The sequence below is a fragment of the Eriocheir sinensis genome, chromosome 59 (assembly GCF_024679095.1).
Source record: "Eriocheir sinensis breed Jianghai 21 chromosome 59, ASM2467909v1, whole genome shotgun sequence".
Classification (NCBI taxonomy): Eukaryota; Metazoa; Arthropoda; class Malacostraca; order Decapoda; family Varunidae; genus Eriocheir; species Eriocheir sinensis.
In genome coordinates this window covers 1966423-1986898 of record NC_066567.1, presented here as the reverse complement: position 1 = coordinate 1986898, position 20476 = coordinate 1966423, and the positions used below count along the sequence as shown (strand labels likewise).

Sequence of the window (20476 nt, the reverse complement as noted above, 5' to 3'; positions counted from 1 at the left end):
GAGCCTAAATAAATCTAACCACTCCAAAGCATATTAGATAGTATCACGGAATCAACTAGAGAAAAGGTTTCATGGGGTGGCACAAGCTTTCTAATTAATGACTGTTAATTAAAATTAATTTTATTCAGCAGAATAAAATATGGTTGAAATTATAAGCGGATTATAAGAGGTACCCACATAGTGGAAAAGACAACTTTCTTTGTAAAAGTATGAAGTCAAACTTAAATCCATAACCTAAGAAAAATAACATATAACAATCACATAACCACTTAGTGGGAGCCAAGCGGCAGCAGAAGCAAGGCCACAGCAATGTAACAGGACAGTACTATTATCACTGCCTTGTCAAGATGCCAATAATTAGGGTACTTTCCTCAGCATGCTGGTGTGGCTCCTGCTGAAAAAAATGCCATCCGTTGGCAGGTTGACAATCTAAATATCTTGAGAAAGAAAAAATTCTGCTATGAGCCTGACATATTTCATCCTGCTGGCAGGAGCAGCAGCATCATCATGTTGGTCACCATGTGATCCATTGGTGTCATGCCTTAGAGATGTGTTAATAAAACTTAGAAAGAAGGAATCAAGAACTATATTGGCTGATTTTCCTTCCTTAAACTTCACTAAGGCAACATGGAGGTGGCAAAGCTACTTCAGCACCTTAAATAAATAAAAGCTCCAGATCATGGCAGATATTGCTGTAATGAAAGAAAATATGACTGCTGTTTAGTACATGGGTGGCACTGTGATGAGAGTTGGCCACCTGGTGTCATCTGATGAATGCCAGAAAACTGGTTGTCAGCTCTGTTTCACTATACAGCAGATGACAAGACTCCTCCATCAAGCTTTATCCCTACCTATGGTACATCAAGCTTTCCATATCACATGTGGAACCCTAAGCGTCTAGGCCTGCATACACTGAGGGTCAAAGCAACAGCATATCATCTGTACACTAGCATGGTATAAATGTTGTGGAAATATCAAAAAATAGTCTTTACACTTCCTCACACTGAGTTATCACTAGGGTACAGCAATGGCTGGTCTCACGCCAGGGTGACAGCAGCAACCTGCAGGTACTGCGCCACGTGTGCCTGTACCTCCTGGCTCAGCCTTGCCAGCCGGCCCTGGATGGTACCAGGGTGTGCCTGGGATACTAGGGCCAGTCGCTGGGCCAGATACACCTGTGGGTTGTCCACTTGGCCTTTGAGGGGGTCGTTCTCGCCCCGCATGGCATGCCTCAGCCTGTTGGAAGAGCCCTGGAAGGCTGGGATGTCCTCCACCTCAATGAAGTGTTCCCCAGCAGGCAGCGAACCATCCTCAGGACACTCCAGTAGCCGTACCACTGCCTCCAGCACAGCACCCCACCGCTCCTGGTATGCTCCAGAGTAAACCATGGGCTCTGCCAACACATTGCTAAGGCCAACAGCACAGATTTTCTTGTCAGTATCACCAGCCACTTTCTGGAGGTCTGGCACCATCAAGCGGTCAATAACCATGGCAAACATGTTGGCCTGCAGAGAATCAATGATCTGGATGAGCCGTGCTGCTGAGTGCTGGCAGGCAAAGAGGCTAAAGAAGACTAATAGCGACCGCACATACTTGGTGGTCTTGCTGGAAGTGAGGCGGCGAAACATGATGGTGAAGATCTGGTTCCAATAATTGTCGAGGACTTCCTTGGGCATGTGAAGCAGCATACACTGCATAAGGTAGAACCCCTCATGGTCATTGGTCTTGGAGGCATTGAGCTTATTGAACACGCCCAGCACAGCCTCCAGCTTACCCATCTGCACAATCTGGGTATGTGCCTTCTCCACGTAGGCCTGCAGCAGCCGCACCATGGGGGCCACATACCCTGGGCGCTCCCACAACACCGGCATCACCAGGAATGGCAGCAGTGACAGGTATGCCTCTGGCACCTCTCCCTTCTGCCGCTCTAGAAGCAGGGAAATGATCTGAAATATGTAAGGAATGAGGCTCTCTAACTCATTCTGCAGGATCTCTTGAAAGATAGGGAACAGGTTGCGATCAAACTCCCCAACGGCGCCATCCACAGAGTTACAGACGGTCTTGATAACGATGGAGAGTGTCTCGAAGAGGTGGTGGACAAAGTGTGGCTTAACAGTGTTCTTGACAACATGCTGTAGCTTAAGCACCAACTGGGGTACCACCAAGCCTGCATGCTGCATCAGGTCACCCTCCAACAGGCTTGTGACAGTGGCGACGGTCTTCATGATGTACTCGTTCTGCGCCGACCCTTCTCTGGCCAGCACACCCAGCAGGTTGGTGTACAGTGTGCCAGCCAGTGGAGACACGTCGCCACGCTGCACTGCCATCTGACCGTTCACCCTCAGCATGAACACCTTGTTGATGGCATCGGCAGCGTATGTGTGCACCACTGCGGACTCAGCAGTCAGGATGCGGATCAAGTCGGGCACGCACACCTTTACTGCCTCAAAGGGGAGAACACTGCGGAAGCTGATGACGTACTTGATGGCCTCTGCCTTCAGAATGGGAAGGTGGTTCACTGTGAAGGGAAGATAAAACAAATAGTGAACACCCATAACCCTGTTCATGATGCCTAAAGCCCTAAACATTACCTCCTTTTTGCAGCTTAATTGTAATTTAGTCACTATGACTATCCACCATCATCACTCATACTACAAAGCAAGATACACACCAAACTTCCTCAAACTCACTACTGAAACTACATAAAATACATGGAATACAGATTCACTATCACCACTAGCAAAGTAAACCCCCCAAATTACTCAGGACTTCAGCACTCAAGATTAAAAAAAATACACCCCCACACACATTGCTTTTTAACTCAGCGGATACCACCTTTGCCTGTCACTTGGCAAGCTGTAGTTCGAGTTGCACTCAGGCCACTTTAGTTTATTTGTCGACATGAGTGGTTACTCTCCCACTCTGAGCAAGGGGGATGGGGAGGTGTGGTGTGTGAGGTCCCAGCAGTGGCCTGAGATCAGTCCTTCCAGCCCAAAAGAGAGCTTTTTCCAGGAGGGGAGTGGTTGGTGATCATGGGTCCAGCATGTGATCAGACTGTAGGTAAATTACACACACACACACACACACACACACACACACACACGGAAAATTTGAGATTGGGGAATATAGGAGGGTTGATGGGGTCTATTGATCTGAATGGAAAATTACTTACAAGGGAAGACAAATGAGGATGTTGGTAAGGGATGAAATCTAAATGGTGGGAAGCTACAGTCCTGCATGGGTCAGTGTTGGCACCAATAATGTTCTTGTTTTTTATGTAAATGATATGATGGATGAATCACACAGCTGTCAATTGCAGATGACACAAAGTTGATAGACTGGGAATAACTGAAGAGTTGCAAGGGGCTGTAAGACAGGATATACAAAAGAAGTAAGAAGGAGGAAATGAAGTGTCATATATTGGAAATTGGAAAGAGCAAATACAGGTCCTCATGGAATTACAAACTATGAGTGGAGCTAATAAAGAAAGCTGGTGACGAGACTTAGGAGTGGCAATACAAGACACATTGTCACCAGATAAACATATCAATAGCATATTCGGGACCACGTAAAAATCTTTTAACAAATATAAGGGTTGCTTTTCATTACACGGATGAGGACATGAGAAAAATATTAACAATGATAAGACTAAAACTGGAATCTGCAGCAAATGCATGGTCCCCTCATCATAATAAAAGAGGCACTGATACCCTCAAAATGGCATGCACGCTGCTCAGGCCCCGGAGCTATAGACTCAATGTTGCCAGAGTGTCGTACACAGCTGATTATATTTCCCAACTTCCTACTCCAAACTGTCTTCTGGGCTCCAATAAGAAAACTAATTTATAGTTTTTTCTTTTTCTTTTTTTACATCGCGGCCTATTGCGCCAGTAGGCTTATTTCCCAGTGGGGCCTGATGGTTGGCCCAAGGCTTCTTCCCGGTGGGGCCTGATGGTCGGCCCAGCCCGTTCTGGCGCAGGTGAGTGTTTATAGTGGCGCCATCTTGCATTGGCTCATGCTGCCCTCCCGGAGCTCATCTTTAATCCTAGAATCTAAAGTCCGGGTTGATAGGTGGTCTTCTGGACAGCATGTGGATAGTTTTAAGCCACTCAGCGGCGGCTGAAAAATCCCAGCATGGTGGCACCAGTCAGGGATTGAACTTGCGTCCTCCTGAACGCGGCGCCGTCACTCTGTTGACTCAGCCACCGCCGCCTTGGCTCGCCTCCCTCATTAAAAAGAGTTAAATTCTGATGTTTCTAGGCAATAATTAGGTGTCAGAAACCAGTAAATACTATGCTCTGAGTACGACAATCTGACAACGGTGGCTAACGTATTTTCATATTATTGTTCTGTTGTTTATTCAATGTTGTGTTCAAGAAAAAGAATACTCATAATTTTAGTTACTTTTTGGTTATAAGTATTTTTTACGAAATACAATTATAACGTTACCTCCTCTACCTTAGGAAATGTCCTGAATCCTGGATCGGCTATTGTGATGTTAGGTGCGCCTATTGCAACATTAGACAATAGTAAATGACACACACACACACACACACACACCACCCCTATACAATCAATCAACAGACAAACATGAAACTACCTTCCTTCCAGCACTCACCATCCTGGTTTTGCAGCTCAGGGAGGATGTGGCCTTGGTAGAACTCAGTTATATTAACCAGTTCATTGACCTTTGTGGTACCGTGGCGGGCGGTTTGACCCTTGGCAGAAAGTGTGGTCACCAGGTATATCGCAGCCACCTTGTTACGCCAACACTCAGCTGGCTTTTCTGCGTACGTCGCCAGCATGGACTGAAGGAGAGGAAGAAGAGATGGGGAATGAGTCACATATCAGAAATGGCAATGAGAAAGAGATAAGGGATATTAGACACTAAGGGTATTTTCTATTTTTCCCCCAATTAGTAGTAGACGCCATGGTTGAGGCTTTGTTTACAATGTTACTCGTCACTCGCCCCTCATTGCTCGTCAGTGTGATGACAACAGTGACTTGCTCGCGAGCAAAAGCTGCCAGCAAGAGCTCGTGCTCGCCAGATTTGGGTCCAGTGTGATGCCAGCTTTACTAGGGTTGGAATGGCATGTTCCTCCCTTCTCTACTGTTGTTTACTTGCAACAATAAACTATCAATCAATCATCAATCACAAACTTGTGTCGAACGGCCGCCCGTTGACAACGCACACGCTAGAACTAATGCCATCTAGAGGGCCTTGCTAGAACGCTCCTAGAATGCACGCTACCAACGATGTATATAGCCTACCTTCATTATGGTTACCACAGCCAGTTTGTTTGTTGGTCTGTTTACTGTATCAGCTATAGCTTTATTAACAAAAAAATTCAAAACATGCAGTGTACAAGACAGGTATATATATATATATATATATATATATATATATATATATATATATATATATATATATATATATATATATATATATATATATATATATATATATTTTTTTTTTTATGTTATATGTTATATGTTGTTTTTCAGTCACTCACTGCTTCAAGTTAGCCAAAGCAGATAGGTTAAAATCAGATGATTTGAATCATAACAACTCTGACAGTAACACAAACACACACACACACAGATATCTGCCTCACCTGCACATACTGGCCGAACACCTGTGTCATGCGAGCCTCAAAGTGTCTTGACAACACCCTCACAAAGTCAACTGCTGCCCTCCGTCGAGTCTCAGTGTTGGCGCCCTCCAGCTCTTGTGCCACCCACCCATCTGGACTGTCCACGAACAGCTCTTCATCGCATGCTGAGGAACAACACACACCATCACAAACACCTCCCTAACACGCCATTACAAAAAACTCCACAACACACCATTATGCACACATCCTTGACACACTATTACCCATGATTCTTCACTCACTTCTCACAAAAAAATCTCCTAAAGGGACAACACACCATGACACGCAGCCCCTAACATACCGATGTAAAAAAAACTCCACTCACTTTCAATACAAAACACTATCCATGAGGGGACAACACAAACACACCATTATGCATAACCCCTTGATACACCATTACCCAAGACCTCTCAGCATGCCATTACAGTAGGCGTCGTTGATATATGCGCGGCAGGTGGAACGTATATAAAAATTGTGCTTAATAAAATGCCCCTGCCATTGTGTTAATTCTAGATAGAGTTGGCAACACTTTTACTTGGCAACTCAGTGTCGTCTTGCCTTCAGTCTCCATTCCCATAGGCGGCTCAGTGTGCCTCGTGCCTTAGCAAGGAGAATATGTTTGCTGCTCTGTGGTTCTTTCTCCCGACAATTATTTTGCGAGGCACGCTATACATCCAACCCCTCTACTGCTAACCATGCTGAAGAAAAAGCAACTCACACAGGCTCAGATAGAGTTCATTTATTCTCTCTACATGGAGGGAAAGTCTAATCGGTGTATTGCCAAGAACACAGGAATTTCAGTCCGTAAAGCCCAGCTATGGATTAAGAAAATATATGATACAGGACCCGGTCCTCTCCCTACCCATATGAAAAGGCTGCTTTGAAAGAGGACCCTGAATACCATCAAAGGGCAGGTGGAGTGCAGCCCGACCCTTACAGCAAAATAATTAAAGCAGAAAAAAACAAGAAACTCGGTGATTTGGCAATACATACACTTCAAGGTTACTTGCACAAAGTGCTCAAGTACTGTAGATGTCGTGCTGTTCCCAAACACTGGGTAACAAAGCGCCATAGACAAATGAGGATCAATTTTGCTCGCCAGTACCGACGCTGGACTTTGGAGCAGTGGAGGAAAGTACTCTGGAGTGAAAAGAGTACATACTTTTACTGTGAGTGATGGTGCCAGGAATTATGAGTACTGTAAACGTGGTAGCGACCCTCTTAAGCTGCGGTACACACGCCACACCATTAAGCACCCCGATTCAGTTATGGTTTGGGGTTGCTTCTTCCACCATGGCCTGGGGCACTTAGTCCTCCTAAAGAACCTGAGAATGAATCAGCACAACTACCTGGACCTGTCGATGGAGGCGTGTTAGGCAGATATTTTCTCATGCAGGCTGGGGCACCCTGTCACAGAGCCAAACTAGTGATTGATGCTCTTGATTTTGGGAGTATTCGCTACTTAAACTCCTGGCCTGGCAACTCACCTGATCTCAACCCTATAGAAAACCTCTGGGGAAAGATCAAGTCCAGGTTGGAGAACTACAATGTCTCCTCGGTACCAAAGCTCAAGGACGCCATCCAGCAACTGTGGGACTCCATGCCTCAAACTTACCTCCAGACTCTAGCAGACTCTCTTCCAAAGCATCTGAAGCTTGTTAGAAATGCCAAAGGATATCCAATAAAGTACTAAAAAGTAAAAAAAAGTGTTTTCTTTGTTCCTTGAGCCTTCTATTGTACCGAGTTTAGTTCAAGGCAGGTAAAATCCTTACCGCGCATATATCGACCGCACCTACCATATGAACAAACCCTAAAATTTCATACTAAATACAAACCACTCTGTACAATAACATAATCCCCTCACATACAAATTTGAAGAATTGGACTTCATTTATCTATCCAAACTTTTATGAAAGAAAAGAACTATTAACACAAGACATATGGACTAAGAGAAAATCTGAAGATCAATTGGAAAAAATATATCCCACAGACTGACTGCCAAGAAAATTAAAATACTTAACCCTTAAAGCGCGGGTGTCGACAACAGTCGACAGCTGGCGCCTGGGGTTAGCATGTCATTTTCTTTTAAACAATACCCAACCATGCTCCCTTGACTAATTATTGGTCAGTGTGTGCCTTGTGTTAGCTTTGAGAAGATGTCTGCATGACATTCCACCTCTTCTCACCTTCCAGTGAATTTCATCAACAAGATGGGGGCCCTTCGACCTCAACATCCATCAAGGGCATCAGGAAGGCCCGGAAGTTAGTTTTTTTGGGGTGTGTCTCACATAAACCGCATAAAAGTTATGCTTTATATTACTAAATCATAGAAGGGAAGTCCACTAGTGGTGGAAAACTGTCTATAATAATGTGCTTTCAGTGATCCTAATTCAATATTCCGTACTTGCTCTACCACGAGTCATATAGTCTTCAACTTAACGTCAAAGGACAGGTAAGGGTATGTACTTTACAATGATGCTTCATTGAGTCACGTGAATCAAATAGAAGTGAAGGTATGAAAGGTTGAGGTGAGGTATGTTTTTGCCAAAACAATCCCGCGCTTTAAGGGTTAACAAGGAAAAACTACACACCGTGACATGAGCAGAAAAATATACTTATTTAAGTAAATCTCACTGAAAATTGAACCCATAAGGCTAGGATTTGTTCAACTGATGAATAAATCTACTCCATATAAAAGATATCTGCATGTTGAGTCAATCCCATGAACTTGGCCTTCAAAAAAATTATACTTTTATTGTATTATTCAAATGACAACACCAGAGACCAAGCACTCAAGGCTACTCACATCTGAGGTGCATGTTGGGAAGGATAACCTTCTCACAGATACCAGAGAGCACTTGTTCATTCTCAAAGAGACCCTTGCTGTGGTCCCTCTCAGCCACAGCACACAGGAACTGGATGGCCAAACTCACCATCTGTGGAAGAGAGGGAAATAATGCCAGAAGTCTATAACAAGGAATTAGTGAGAGAGATATAAGGTCAGGAAGAGAGCCAGGAGTAAGTGAGAGGGAGATAAGGTCAGAAAAAGAGCAATGAGTTGACAAGAATAGGAAATAATTATAAGCAGGGAACAAGGAATAGATGAGGGACATACAGCCAAGCACAGAGCAAAGACAAAGTGAGAGGGAGGTATGGACAAGAGAGCAAAGAATCAAAAAGAGGGGAAGAAGGCCAGGAACAGAACAATAAGCTGACAACAGAGGGAAATGGCTAGGAACTGACAGAACTGACATAAATGAAAATTAAGGTCATGAAGAGAGCAAGGAGCCAATGAGTGGAAAATAAGTCAATGAAGGGAACTTGGGGCCAGAGAGAGTTGCAAAGAAGTTAATAAAATGACAGTGTAATCACACATTTTTTGTTTAATAGTGTACAGAACATATTTTTTCTTGTGTTCATGTGTTTGTTTACACTGTGTACACTTCCATGTACTTCGTGTTCACATGGACTACACTAGTATACAGTCCTGTATATATATATATATATATATATATATATATATATATATATATATATATATATATATATATATATATATATATATATATATATATATATATATATATATATATATATATATATATATATATATATATATATATATATATATATATATATATATATATATATATATATATATATATATATATATATATATATATATATATATATATATATATATATATATATATATATATATATATATATATATATATATATATATATATATATATATATATAAGCATGGTGGTATGGAGGGAGAGATAAGAGAAAGGGCATTGCAAGGAAGAAGGGTGGTAGGGTCATTAAGACAAATCATGAATGGCAGAAGTGTGAGCATGGAGGTAAAGAGGGATTTCAGAAATACAATAATAGTACCAACCCTCACATATGCAAGTGAAACGTGGGCCTGGAATGAAAGTCAGAGGTCTAGAGTGCAGGCAGTGGAAATGAGTTATTTGAGGAGTATTTGTGGTGTGAGTAGAATGGATGGAATGAGTAATGAAAATGTGTACAAGCGTTTTGGAATGTGTCATGGGGGTGAAGGGAAGAAGTGTGGAGTGGTGGAAGAAGTGAAGCGATAGACTTTAAAGTGGTTTGGCCACATGAAGCGAATGGAGGAGAGCAAGATGACCAGAAGGGTGTATGTAAGTGAGATAGAGGGAGGGAATGCTAGAGGATGACCTCCACTGAAATGGAGGGATAGGGTGCAACAGTACATTAGGGAGAGGGGGGAAAGATCTTTGAGAAAATTTGAGCAGGCAAGGAGGGAGTGTCTGGATAGAGAAAGTTGGAAACTCATCTGCCATGGCCATCCCCTGGTGGGAGCTCCTAGGAGCAGGCGTCGATAAAATGATGATGATTTATGCATACATCTCCAAATTATCAAATAATTTGTTTCTTTATGTGCACCATTTCATTTTGCATGATATATTGATTGATTGACATATGAAAATAATGAAACTGCTGAGTTAACCGAGAGCCCAGCCAACTGTAAAGAAAAAAAGGAAAATTGAAAAAGTATCACCTCATCAATTCAAAATTATAAAGCAAGGGCTGTCACACGTACCTGGTCATACTTGATATCCAAAGGAGTGTTGGAGAGGAGGTTCCAAGCTGCTGTCACAAAATTCTCAATATATGGCTCAAACTCCTCGCGGTACTTCCCGGCGTACAGGGTTATATTCTTGCACACCTGGCTCTTCACCTGTGCCACGGGGAGAGTCCTTCAGATACGGATATAAGTGACAATTCCTATACACATTATCATCAGCTACTACTGGTCCACAGCAGGACAAGGGCCCCTCCCTCCATCTGATGTAAGTGAACTCCATCCTGCTCCAGTAAAGATTCTAGCTTAATATTTCTACCTGCTCCACTGTCAGATCTAACTTCTACAACTCCTGGGATACCAATGTTACTTGGGTTGTCTATTTGTCACCATTTCTGTGCATGATATGATCTGTCAAAGTCCACTTCATCAAACACATCTCTCACTGACTCTATCTGTACCCTCAAGAGGCTAAAAGTTAAAAAAATAGTTTCTAGTTGTCCCTCACTAACTCTCTACCTGTGCCAACAAAGAAATGGTTAACCCGATAGCAGCAGGGATCATGTTTCTTAATGGTCCCTCCAAGCGAGAAATATGAGAAAAAATCACCCCTCACACAAACCATTTCATAATATATATCAAAGCATTTGTGATCAGATTATGTATCATCTATTTTGGGGGGTTTATATCATGGCATAAATTTGGTCCGTCGCTGCTACACGGTAAAGCGACAAATTTGGCCCGTCGCTGCTACCAGGTTAACTAATAAAATCCCTGCCTATCCATCACTGACTCTACCCACACATGCCTCCTCCCTCTTCCTCTCCTATGTCCACTACACCATTATTCTCTTTCCTTCCAACACACATATAACAGACATTACCCCATGATATCTAGCTATTCCCTCTATACTCTGCATGTCACCCAATGAACCTGCCAAACCTACTCCTTTCTTCCAACACCAACATCCTACAATCACCCCATACCTGCTCCAGCACTCCCATCTCATCATCAGAGGAGGCAAGGTGTGGGCTGGTGAAGTTGAGAAGTGTGAGAAAGTGTTCCATCCAAATTGCCATGTTGTCCTCAAAGAACTCCGGCAGATCCTGTGAGTTTAGGGCAAAGAACAGCTGCCCCACCGACACCAGAGAGGAGAAGATCTTGCGCAGAGCATCCTCGTTGTTCAGGTTCTCCCCAGCAAACTTCATAAGCTCCTGTGGGGGTGAAGGTGGTGTGATGGAGGGTGAAGTGGTAAATTTTATGGTTCACGAGGCAGGTCAAGGACAAAACAAAAAGAATTCTCAAATAAAAAAGCCTGCCACATGTTGCTGCAAAGAAGACGGAGAAAGATAGGATGACGCGAAACGCGTCATAAAAGTTTAAAAAATTTATTAAAATTTAAGTTTTCAGGGAAAGTGCGTCAAATTTGGGAGCGTCATTGTTGGGATAAGTTTCTTAATGGTAACATATGGCATATGGTGTTGACAGAACGAGTGATGAGGAGGAGGGAGGAGGAGTGGAGAGAGGAGGGGTCGGTCACCTCGAAAAATATACAGTTTTTTGGTGTAACTTGGGAACTAATAGGTGTATGAGGATTTTGAGGATACCATAAGAATCCTCACTAAATTCCGCTTTGAAACATATATTCGGCAAAAAAAAGTTGGACCACAAAATTTCGAGCTAGCAAGTGGGGAAGAGTTGGTACTTAGGATTTATTGTCTACAATACTCTATACGGAAACTTGAAAGAAGTTTGTATTGTTTATTTTTCTCTATTTCTATTTGTGCATGTTTAGGTACAAGTCTTTATGAAGCCACTGATACCAAATTTATTGGGGTACGATATATCTGTGAAGGTAAAATACGTCCGGGAATGTAAAGGATCGCGGCGGCAAAAAAAGGCCAGTCGGGCCTGAGAAAGCATGGTGAGTGGAAAAGAAACTAATTGGAAACTTACGTTGTGTGAGAGGGTTAATAAAGATAGAAATAACTGATGAACTACCTTCCTTAAAGAATCATCCACTAACTTCACACCATGCTATATGAACTACCTTTTCCACCTAAAACCTCTCCACACCCGTCAACCCACCACAAGGAGGCTGGTGAGCGGCTGAGCAAAGTTGTCCAGAACAAATTTAATCTCCCGCCAGAGGTCGTCAGACTTGTTCTCGTACTCGTAGCGCTCCATCACCGAGTAGGACGTCTGCAGCACCCCGTTTATGATGTTGAAGTCACCTGTGTGGGGTGGAGGTGGTGAGGATAATGGCTTTGAAAGTCAAAAAAGAAGGGATATAGAAAAGAAAGGAGTTTTTTGGTGTTGGTTAAATATTCCTTATTCTTACCTGTTTATATAGATACACGGTTGAAGTTGTTCTCATTTTCTTTTCTTTTCTCACTATTATTAATAAATATTTTTACCTTTCTAATGTGGATATAAGTAAATTTTCTTTGGTATACTATTTTCTAGGATGGTCAAGGGAACCATCTGGTAGATTTCTATTTCCAAAACTATTTGACTAAAAAATCTAACTCTTTTATGTCTTTTAGACCTGAATGACGTGAGAATATTGCGGAAGTTTCAAAAGATTTTGATGAATAGAAAAAAATATGTGTCCGAAAAAGGTTTTTTTACAATTCAAAAATTTTAAATTCCTTTCAGTTCATCACATATTTAGGATTTTTTTTTACATAAATATAAAACTTGCAAGTGGTGAAACAAAAATAAAGAGCCAGATTTTTCAGCTTCTTTTATTTTTTCACATTATTTTTGTTTTATTTTCACTCGCGTTAAAGTTCACAATATTTCGTACAATCTGAATCTGAACAAAACTGTTCAAGACCAAAACTTAAATGAGTCTGAAGCAAAGTTTGACTGAAAGGACTTAAAAGATGGGACCCCACCAGCATAGCTCATTTCCTGTAAATCAGAACTAGGTAAAAACACAACCACACTCACACGCATGCATGCACACACCTAAAACACCCACTTAAAAACACACACCTGATTTAAACTTCTCAGCCATGTAGGGGATGAGCTCAGACCACTGGTGGGGGAAGTCCGACTTGCCGATGATGGAGATGGCCTGGGAGAGCTGGCGCTGCACCCCCTCAGAGGACCGCAGCATCAAGTCCACTATCTCCCTCTTCACCACTGCCCTGTCATTGGCGCTGATCCTGTTCGTGCCATCCTCATCCTAATACGACAAAGGTGATGAGATGAGAGATGTATTTATCAGAGGTGGGCACCCACTAATTTTTTGTTAGACCACAATTCGCAATTCTGCTAACTCTGTTGGGCATTCTGCTAATTGCCAATGTAAGCTTTGCTGGTCCGCTAACGCAAATCCGAAAATGCTAACGCTAATAAATATTTTTAGTCCACTAATGAAGTCCACAACTGTCCGCTAACTATTTTTTAGTTGGCTACCCTTTATTGGTAGTAGTTAAAAACATAATTTCCAATAAAATTACCTTACAATTTATATATTTCATATATAACAGAAGTTTTAAAACAACAAAATACAGAATCCTCATTAGTCATTGTTGTCCTAGTCCTTGTCCTCCTCCCTCTGGTACAGCCACTTCCCCTTGAAGAGGTGCATGTTTCCACTGACAAACACCAGCTTCTCAAAGTTATCATCAGTCATAATTCTGAATTTCCCGGAAATCTCATTGTTGGTGTTTTTTAAAGTTTGCATTAGCAGACTATAATTTTGGCATTCCGTTAACTGCAAATCCGCTAATTTTTCAAATTTTCTGCTAACGCTATTCCACAATTTTTTTGTTAGTCTGCTATTAGTGGATTAGCGATTAGCAAACTTAAATTGCGGAATGCCCACCTCTGGTATTTATTTGGTAACATTCTCATCTTTTTATTCATTTTTAGTGAAAGTATTTACTGATCTTATTTGTTTATTCATTTGAGAGAGAGAGAGAGAGAGAGAGAGAGAGAGAGAGAGAGAGAGAGAGAGAGAGAGAGAGAGAGAGAGAGAGAGAGAGAGAGAGAGAGAGAGAGAGAGAGAGAGAGAGAGAGAGAATGGTGCAAAGGCAGACAACTAGAGGAGGAACAAGTGACTCACCACCACCCAGTTTCGCTTGATGAGGTTTTTGATGTGGATGGAGGCGGCCAACTTGATGTTCTTGGGGACCTGAGCCTCATCACGGGTCAGCAGGGTCAGCAGCAACACCGGGTAGTTCTCGTTGCCCTCGACCTGACCCAGAAACTGCTCAGCTGTGAGGTAAAGACATTGGGAAAGGGTTAGGATGGGAAGGAAGGAGAGGTAGTAAGAGCTATGATGTGCCAAACTGATTTCTTAAGGCTTGTTTTTCCTTTGTGTTGAATGGAAAAGTAAAAATTAGTCTTTTCTCTCTTTATGCATTATGATGCCAAACTTTTTTTTTTAGGCTTATATTCATTATTTTTTTTACATTTTTATAGAAATACAACCATTTTCTTTCTTCTACACACACTCTCACTTCTTTACTTCCTTTTAATTCTCTGCTTCACCTTTTCTTCAATCGCTTTTGCTTCTTTCCTTCCCTTCCTTCTCTACTCTCTTTCACCCCTTATTTCCATTCTTTCCTACCCCTACCCCCTCCCCTCCAATTCCCCCTCTCACTGACCTGCCCGGCGCTGTGCAGGGTCCTGGGAGAATGTGTGTGTCAGCACCTCCACCAGGCGACCCAGGTTTTCCTCCGTCACCTCCATGTTGGCCTCCACCCGGTGCTGTGCAGGCACTCAGGAGACAGAGGGGTCAGGAGGGCAGGCGGGACTGCAGGGTTAGAAGAATTGTTATTTTCACTTTATAATATGGAAGAGTAAACAATTCAAGGGTAAAAATAAATTATGAAAAAATCCATTCAGTACTGTATATATTACTCCACATAAAGGAAACAGGAAGAATGTGACACATTGATCAAATAAATGTAATTCCTGCCATATGACACTTTGTTTCCCCCTAAAGTATTTTTGAAATCACCCTGCATCTTCTTATACGCTGAAGACTAGGTTTGGCTGCTTACAGGCTTTTTTGAAATAATCTTTAACATCCGATAGCCAGAAACAACTCAAACAAATCCCTTACCTCAATAGTTTTCCAACACTTACTGGTGTATCTAGATAGTGAAGCCTTTTGTTTTAAACTTCTAAGTATGGACCGAAGGCTTTCGATATGTCTAGCGCAACAAAGAAACCGAAACGGCTAAGTGAGGATGACCAAGAGTCAGTTAAGAGAGCAAGAAGATCGCCAGTAGAACGCCCCTTGCGGAATCCATACTGGCGATCAGATAGAAGGTTAGAAGTGGAAAGGTGCTTTTGAATCTTCTGGTTAAGGATTGATTCAAAAGCTTTAGATAGACAGGAAAGTAAAGCTATAGGGCGGTAGTTTGAGGGATTGGAACGGTCACCCTTCTTAGGCACAGGCCGTACAAAGGCATACTTCCAGCAGGAAGGAAAGATAGATGTTGATAGGCAGAGACGAAAGAGTTTGACCAGGCACGGTGTGAGCACAGAAGCACAGATTTTAAGGACAATAGAAGGCACTCCATCAGGTCCATAAGCCTTCTGAGAGTTGAGGCCAGAGAGGGCATAGAAAACATCATTTGGAAGAATCTTAATAACAGGCATAAAGGAGTCAGAGGGGGGATGAGGAGGAGGAATATGCACAGAATCGTCCAGGGTGGAGTTCTTACAGAAAGTTTGAGCGAAGAGTTCAGCTTTAGAGACAGATGAAACGGCAGTGCTGCCGTCAGGGTTAAGGAGAGGAGGGAAAGAGGAAGAAGTGAAATTGGAGAAGATATTTTTGGCTAGATGCCAGAAGTCACGGGAAGAATTAGAAGAAGCAAGGTGTTGACATTTTCTATTAATGAAAGAAGTTTTGGTAAGTCGGAGAATAGATTTGGCACGATTCCGGGCTGAAATGTATAGATCAAAGTTAGCGGGAGTTCGAAGGCTCTGGAACCTTTTGTGAGCTGCCTCTCTATCTTTAATAGCACGAGAACAAGCATGATTAAACCAAGGTTTTTTAGCATGAGTAGAGAAAGAACGTGGAATGTATGCCTCCATTCCAGAGACAATCACCTCTGAGATGCGCTGGGCACACACAGAGGGGTCTCTATCCTGGAAGCAATAATCATTCCACAGGAAATCGGAAAAGTACATCCTCATGTCATCGCACCGAGCTGAAGCAAAATGCCAGAAGCATCACCTCATCGGTGGGTCCAGAGGATGTACAGGAGCGATAGGACAGGAAACAGAAATAAGGTTATGATCAGAGGAGCCCAATGGAGAGAACAGTTTGACAGAGTAAGCAGAAGGATTAGAGGTAAGGAAGAGGTCTAGAATGTTGGGCCTGTCTCCAAGACGGTCAGGAATACGTGTAGGGTGCTGAACCAACTGCTCTAGGTCATTGACGAGAGCAAAGTTGTAGGCTTGTTCACCAGGCTGGTCAGAGAAAGAGGATGAAAGCCAAAGCTGGTGGTGAACATTGAAATCTCCCAAGATGGAGATTTCAGCGAAGGGAGAGTGAGTCAAGATGTGCTCCTCTTTAGAATTCAAATAGTCAAAGAATTTTACATGGTTAGTAGAGTTAGGTGAGAGATAAACAGCACAGATGTATTTAGTAATAGAATGACAATGAAGTCTTAGCCAGATGGTGGAAAATTCAGAAGAGTCAAGGTCGTGAGCACGAGAGCAAGTGATGTCGTTGCGCACGTAGACGCAACATCCAGCTTTGGATTGAAATTTAGGATAGAGATAGTAGGAGGGAACAGAGTAGAGGGTGCTGTCAGTGGCCTCACAAACCTTATATGGCGGGAAATACGGTACATCAGAAAATTTGTGTAAAATTCCAAAATGCGATGGGTGTAAAACTAGATGTATATCGCACACAGTGGGTTACTATCTGTTAAGAGGGCCCCATGGCTTTGCATACATATTTCATCACTATTTTCACACATCTTTAATTATTTACAACCTTTCCTGTGATTTTCCAAAAGGATTAAAGATTAGTAGAAGATATGCATGACAACAGAAGAGTACTCCATATGGTAGGAAGTGGAATATGGGAGCATTACCAACCTTAACCTAGTTTTTGGGGGGTAAATTCCAGAAGTACACCTATCTCACCGCAGAGGAGACCTTTGTGCTAAATGAAGTACAGCCATACCTCAATTTATATGCTTAATTTGTTCTGGAATTTTGCTCGCAAAACAAAACACTCATAAACCAAAATGAAAGCACACTGTAGTGCTGAAAACAAAGATCTCACACTAGAGCACAAACATAAGCTGATACGAGCACGTGGGTGATATCTCTTTGAGTGTACAATGCAGACTGAGACCCCAATCTCATTGTTTTTCGCTCTTTAAGCTCTTGTCTTGTGGCAAACAAAGGGAATCCACGCTCGCATATTTGACTTGTACAAACAGGATGCTTGTAAACGAAGATATTTTTTAGTGATTTTTTATTTATTTTGCTTATAAAAAAACACTCATAAAGTAAGGCATTCGTAAGCCGAGGTATAACTGTACTTGGTGTGCACGTAACACTTTCCCACACAAAAGAGGGAAGTGGGGATTATTGAGGAAAGGGTAGCCAACTAATTTTGAGACACTGACTTTATTTCTAAGCAAAATATTGATGTATTTTATTATGAATAGTTTTATTTTCCAAATATCACTTTTTCAATGGCTGAGGTACACCTGTCATCACCAGCCAGCGTAGTGGACCCACCCCTGCCGCCACCCCACCCAGTCCCATGCTGCATATATCTGCCATCCAACAATGCACGCCGAATAAATTTAAACTAACCTAACAACCTACCTAACAGTAGGACTTTGCCCCTTTCTATTTTCCAGAAGTCATTCATCACATAACCACCATATGCAGCCAACATTATTAACACTGCATTCAGGGACCAAAAACGAATCCACAATTAACTTAACAATAGGTGGCTACACCTTCTTCAACATTACCCAGGAAAACTACACATTTCCAGTGGAAATGAAGGTCAGATTTGTTCACAGATCAAAACTATTGGAAATACCTTGTTTAAATTGTAAAGCACATATTATTCCAAAACGTGAATTACCAAGAATAAATAAACAAAGGAAGAGTAACACAAATGGGACATTCCACTACACGACACAATTATAACCCTGAAACTCACCCCACCCCACCGACTGACCTTGACCCCATGACAGCGTGACCTTGACTGTGGCCTGGAAACGCGTCAAGGCCAACCACACCTGGCCCAACGCTCACGCCTCACTCACCTGGCCGAGACGAAATGTAAAAAAAAAGCCCGTGAGGCAGGCAGAGCACGCGGACACAACATGACATATTAAAGACCCCAAAATCAGGCAGGCCATGGCCCCATTCTGCCTCCCCTGCCACTACATACCACCATAGGATATTCAAGATGCCTCGCGTGTGGCTGTTAGGCGGGGAGGGAGGGTAATTAAGGTGCATGGAAGGGTAAACTCAGGTGGACTCACAGGACTGCACCTCCCGCAGGCTTTTGTTTACACCTGCCCGGCGCCTCCTCCACCTCAAAGACCGGGTTTTCAAATGTAACAACCTTTCTTTCACACCTCCCGGGGCGCCTACCTCCTCCCTGGGCTTGTATGGCACTGTTCCGTTGCTCCGGCCACTCTTCTAGCGGGGTCTGGCGCGGTATTTCCGATTTTTTGGCCCTGCCTCGCCACTGCCGTTCAAACCAGCCACGAGCCTCTCCTTGCCGTGTTGTAGGAATCACCTCGCAGCCGCAAAATAGCTCGCAGACAGGAGTTCAATTTCCTTATTTTTTTCTATATTTCACTCACCGCTATCGTTTACTTGTTCCGTTTGAGCTCCAATACGTGGCAAAACATCAGTGGAATACTTTTAATTAAGAGAAGGCTTTATGACAAACGAATTATAGGGCAGATTTTAGAAAGAATTACCACACGTTAATGTTCACTCTGTTCTTTCATGTTTGGTCATTTGGTGTGGTGTCTTATTTTCTTGCCGGCAATATCACCTATCACTAAAATCATAAATGGACAAGCTATAGAACAAAACCAGGCAAATTAATCTGCTGTGTATTCCCCATTGCGCATGCGCAGTGGACAGCAGAGCGAATTATTTCTGATAGGAGGTATTTCTCGCAGGACTGTTCCTCCTGTGCTGGCTGCCAGAGGAAGACAACCGACTCTCGTACTTAATTGTGGAATGGAGGTTAATTATAGCTAATATCATCATCATCACTATTATCAAGCACAATGCAAAAGATAGAGCCAGAAGAGTACAAATTTTACGTTGCAAACTATAATTCCGACACACCTTGGACACGGATAATAATTAGGATTAATTAAGGAAATAAAAATAGAATGTAAAACCTACCATATTTTACTTATCTACCCGTAATTTTCACTATAGAGTATTATTATGTATCGAGGGATGAATTAATTAGCACTTCTTCTTGCACAGAGGAAATGTAATATGACAATCATAGAGCTTTTCGTAGAGGCGAGATCTCGAGCCTTGTCCTCGCAACCACAGGATATAGCAAAGTTGGGAGGTAATTAAGGTAAAGTTGTATATATATATATATATATATATATATATATATATATATATATATATATATATATATATATATATATATATATATATATATATATATATATATATATATATATATATATATATATATATATTTATATAGATAGATAGATAGATAGATAGATAGATAGATAGATAGATGGATAGATAGATAGATAGATAGATAGATAGATAGATAGATAGATAGATATAGATATATAGATAGATAGATAGATAGATATAGATATATGTATATTCTATATATATATATATATATATATATATATATATATATATATATATATATATATATATATGTATATAGAGATATATATATTTATAGATATATAGATATATAGATAGATATATATATATAGATATAGAATAGATATAGATATATGAATATATATATATATATATATATATATATATGTATATATATATATATATATATCTATATATATATATATATATATATATATATATATATATATATATATATATATCTATATATCTATCTATATAAATATATATATATATATATATATATATATATATATATATATATATATTAATCTATCTATCTATCTATATATATATATATATATATATATATATATATATATATATATATATATATATATATATATATATATATATATATATA

At 41.3% G+C, this 20476-nt stretch overlaps 1 protein-coding gene across 3 annotated transcripts; it reads right to left on the bottom strand.

The window, feature by feature from the left end:
• Positions 1-104: 104 nt before the first annotated feature.
• LOC126985353 (exportin-2-like) lies at positions 105-18987 on the bottom strand. 3 transcript variants are annotated; one of them, XM_050840117.1, is made up of 11 exons: positions 18835-18987; positions 14850-14998; positions 14306-14457; positions 13228-13420; positions 12316-12461; positions 11214-11441; positions 10246-10383; positions 8461-8590; positions 5616-5779; positions 4619-4808; positions 105-2518 (listed from the first exon to the last, which is right to left on the bottom strand). In XM_050840117.1, exons 2-11 carry the CDS (start codon positions 14932-14934, stop codon positions 1038-1040), a joined length of 2907 nt encoding a protein of 968 aa, XP_050696074.1. In that variant the 5' UTR covers positions 14935-14998; positions 18835-18987; the 3' UTR covers positions 105-1037. The 3 variants fall into 3 exon arrangements, with proteins under 3 accessions (XP_050696074.1, XP_050696075.1, XP_050696077.1); XM_050840118.1 differs by having other exon boundaries at positions 18723-18884; XM_050840120.1 differs by lacking the exon at positions 18835-18987 and adding an exon at positions 18629-18770.
• Positions 18988-20476: the final 1489 nt, after the last annotated feature.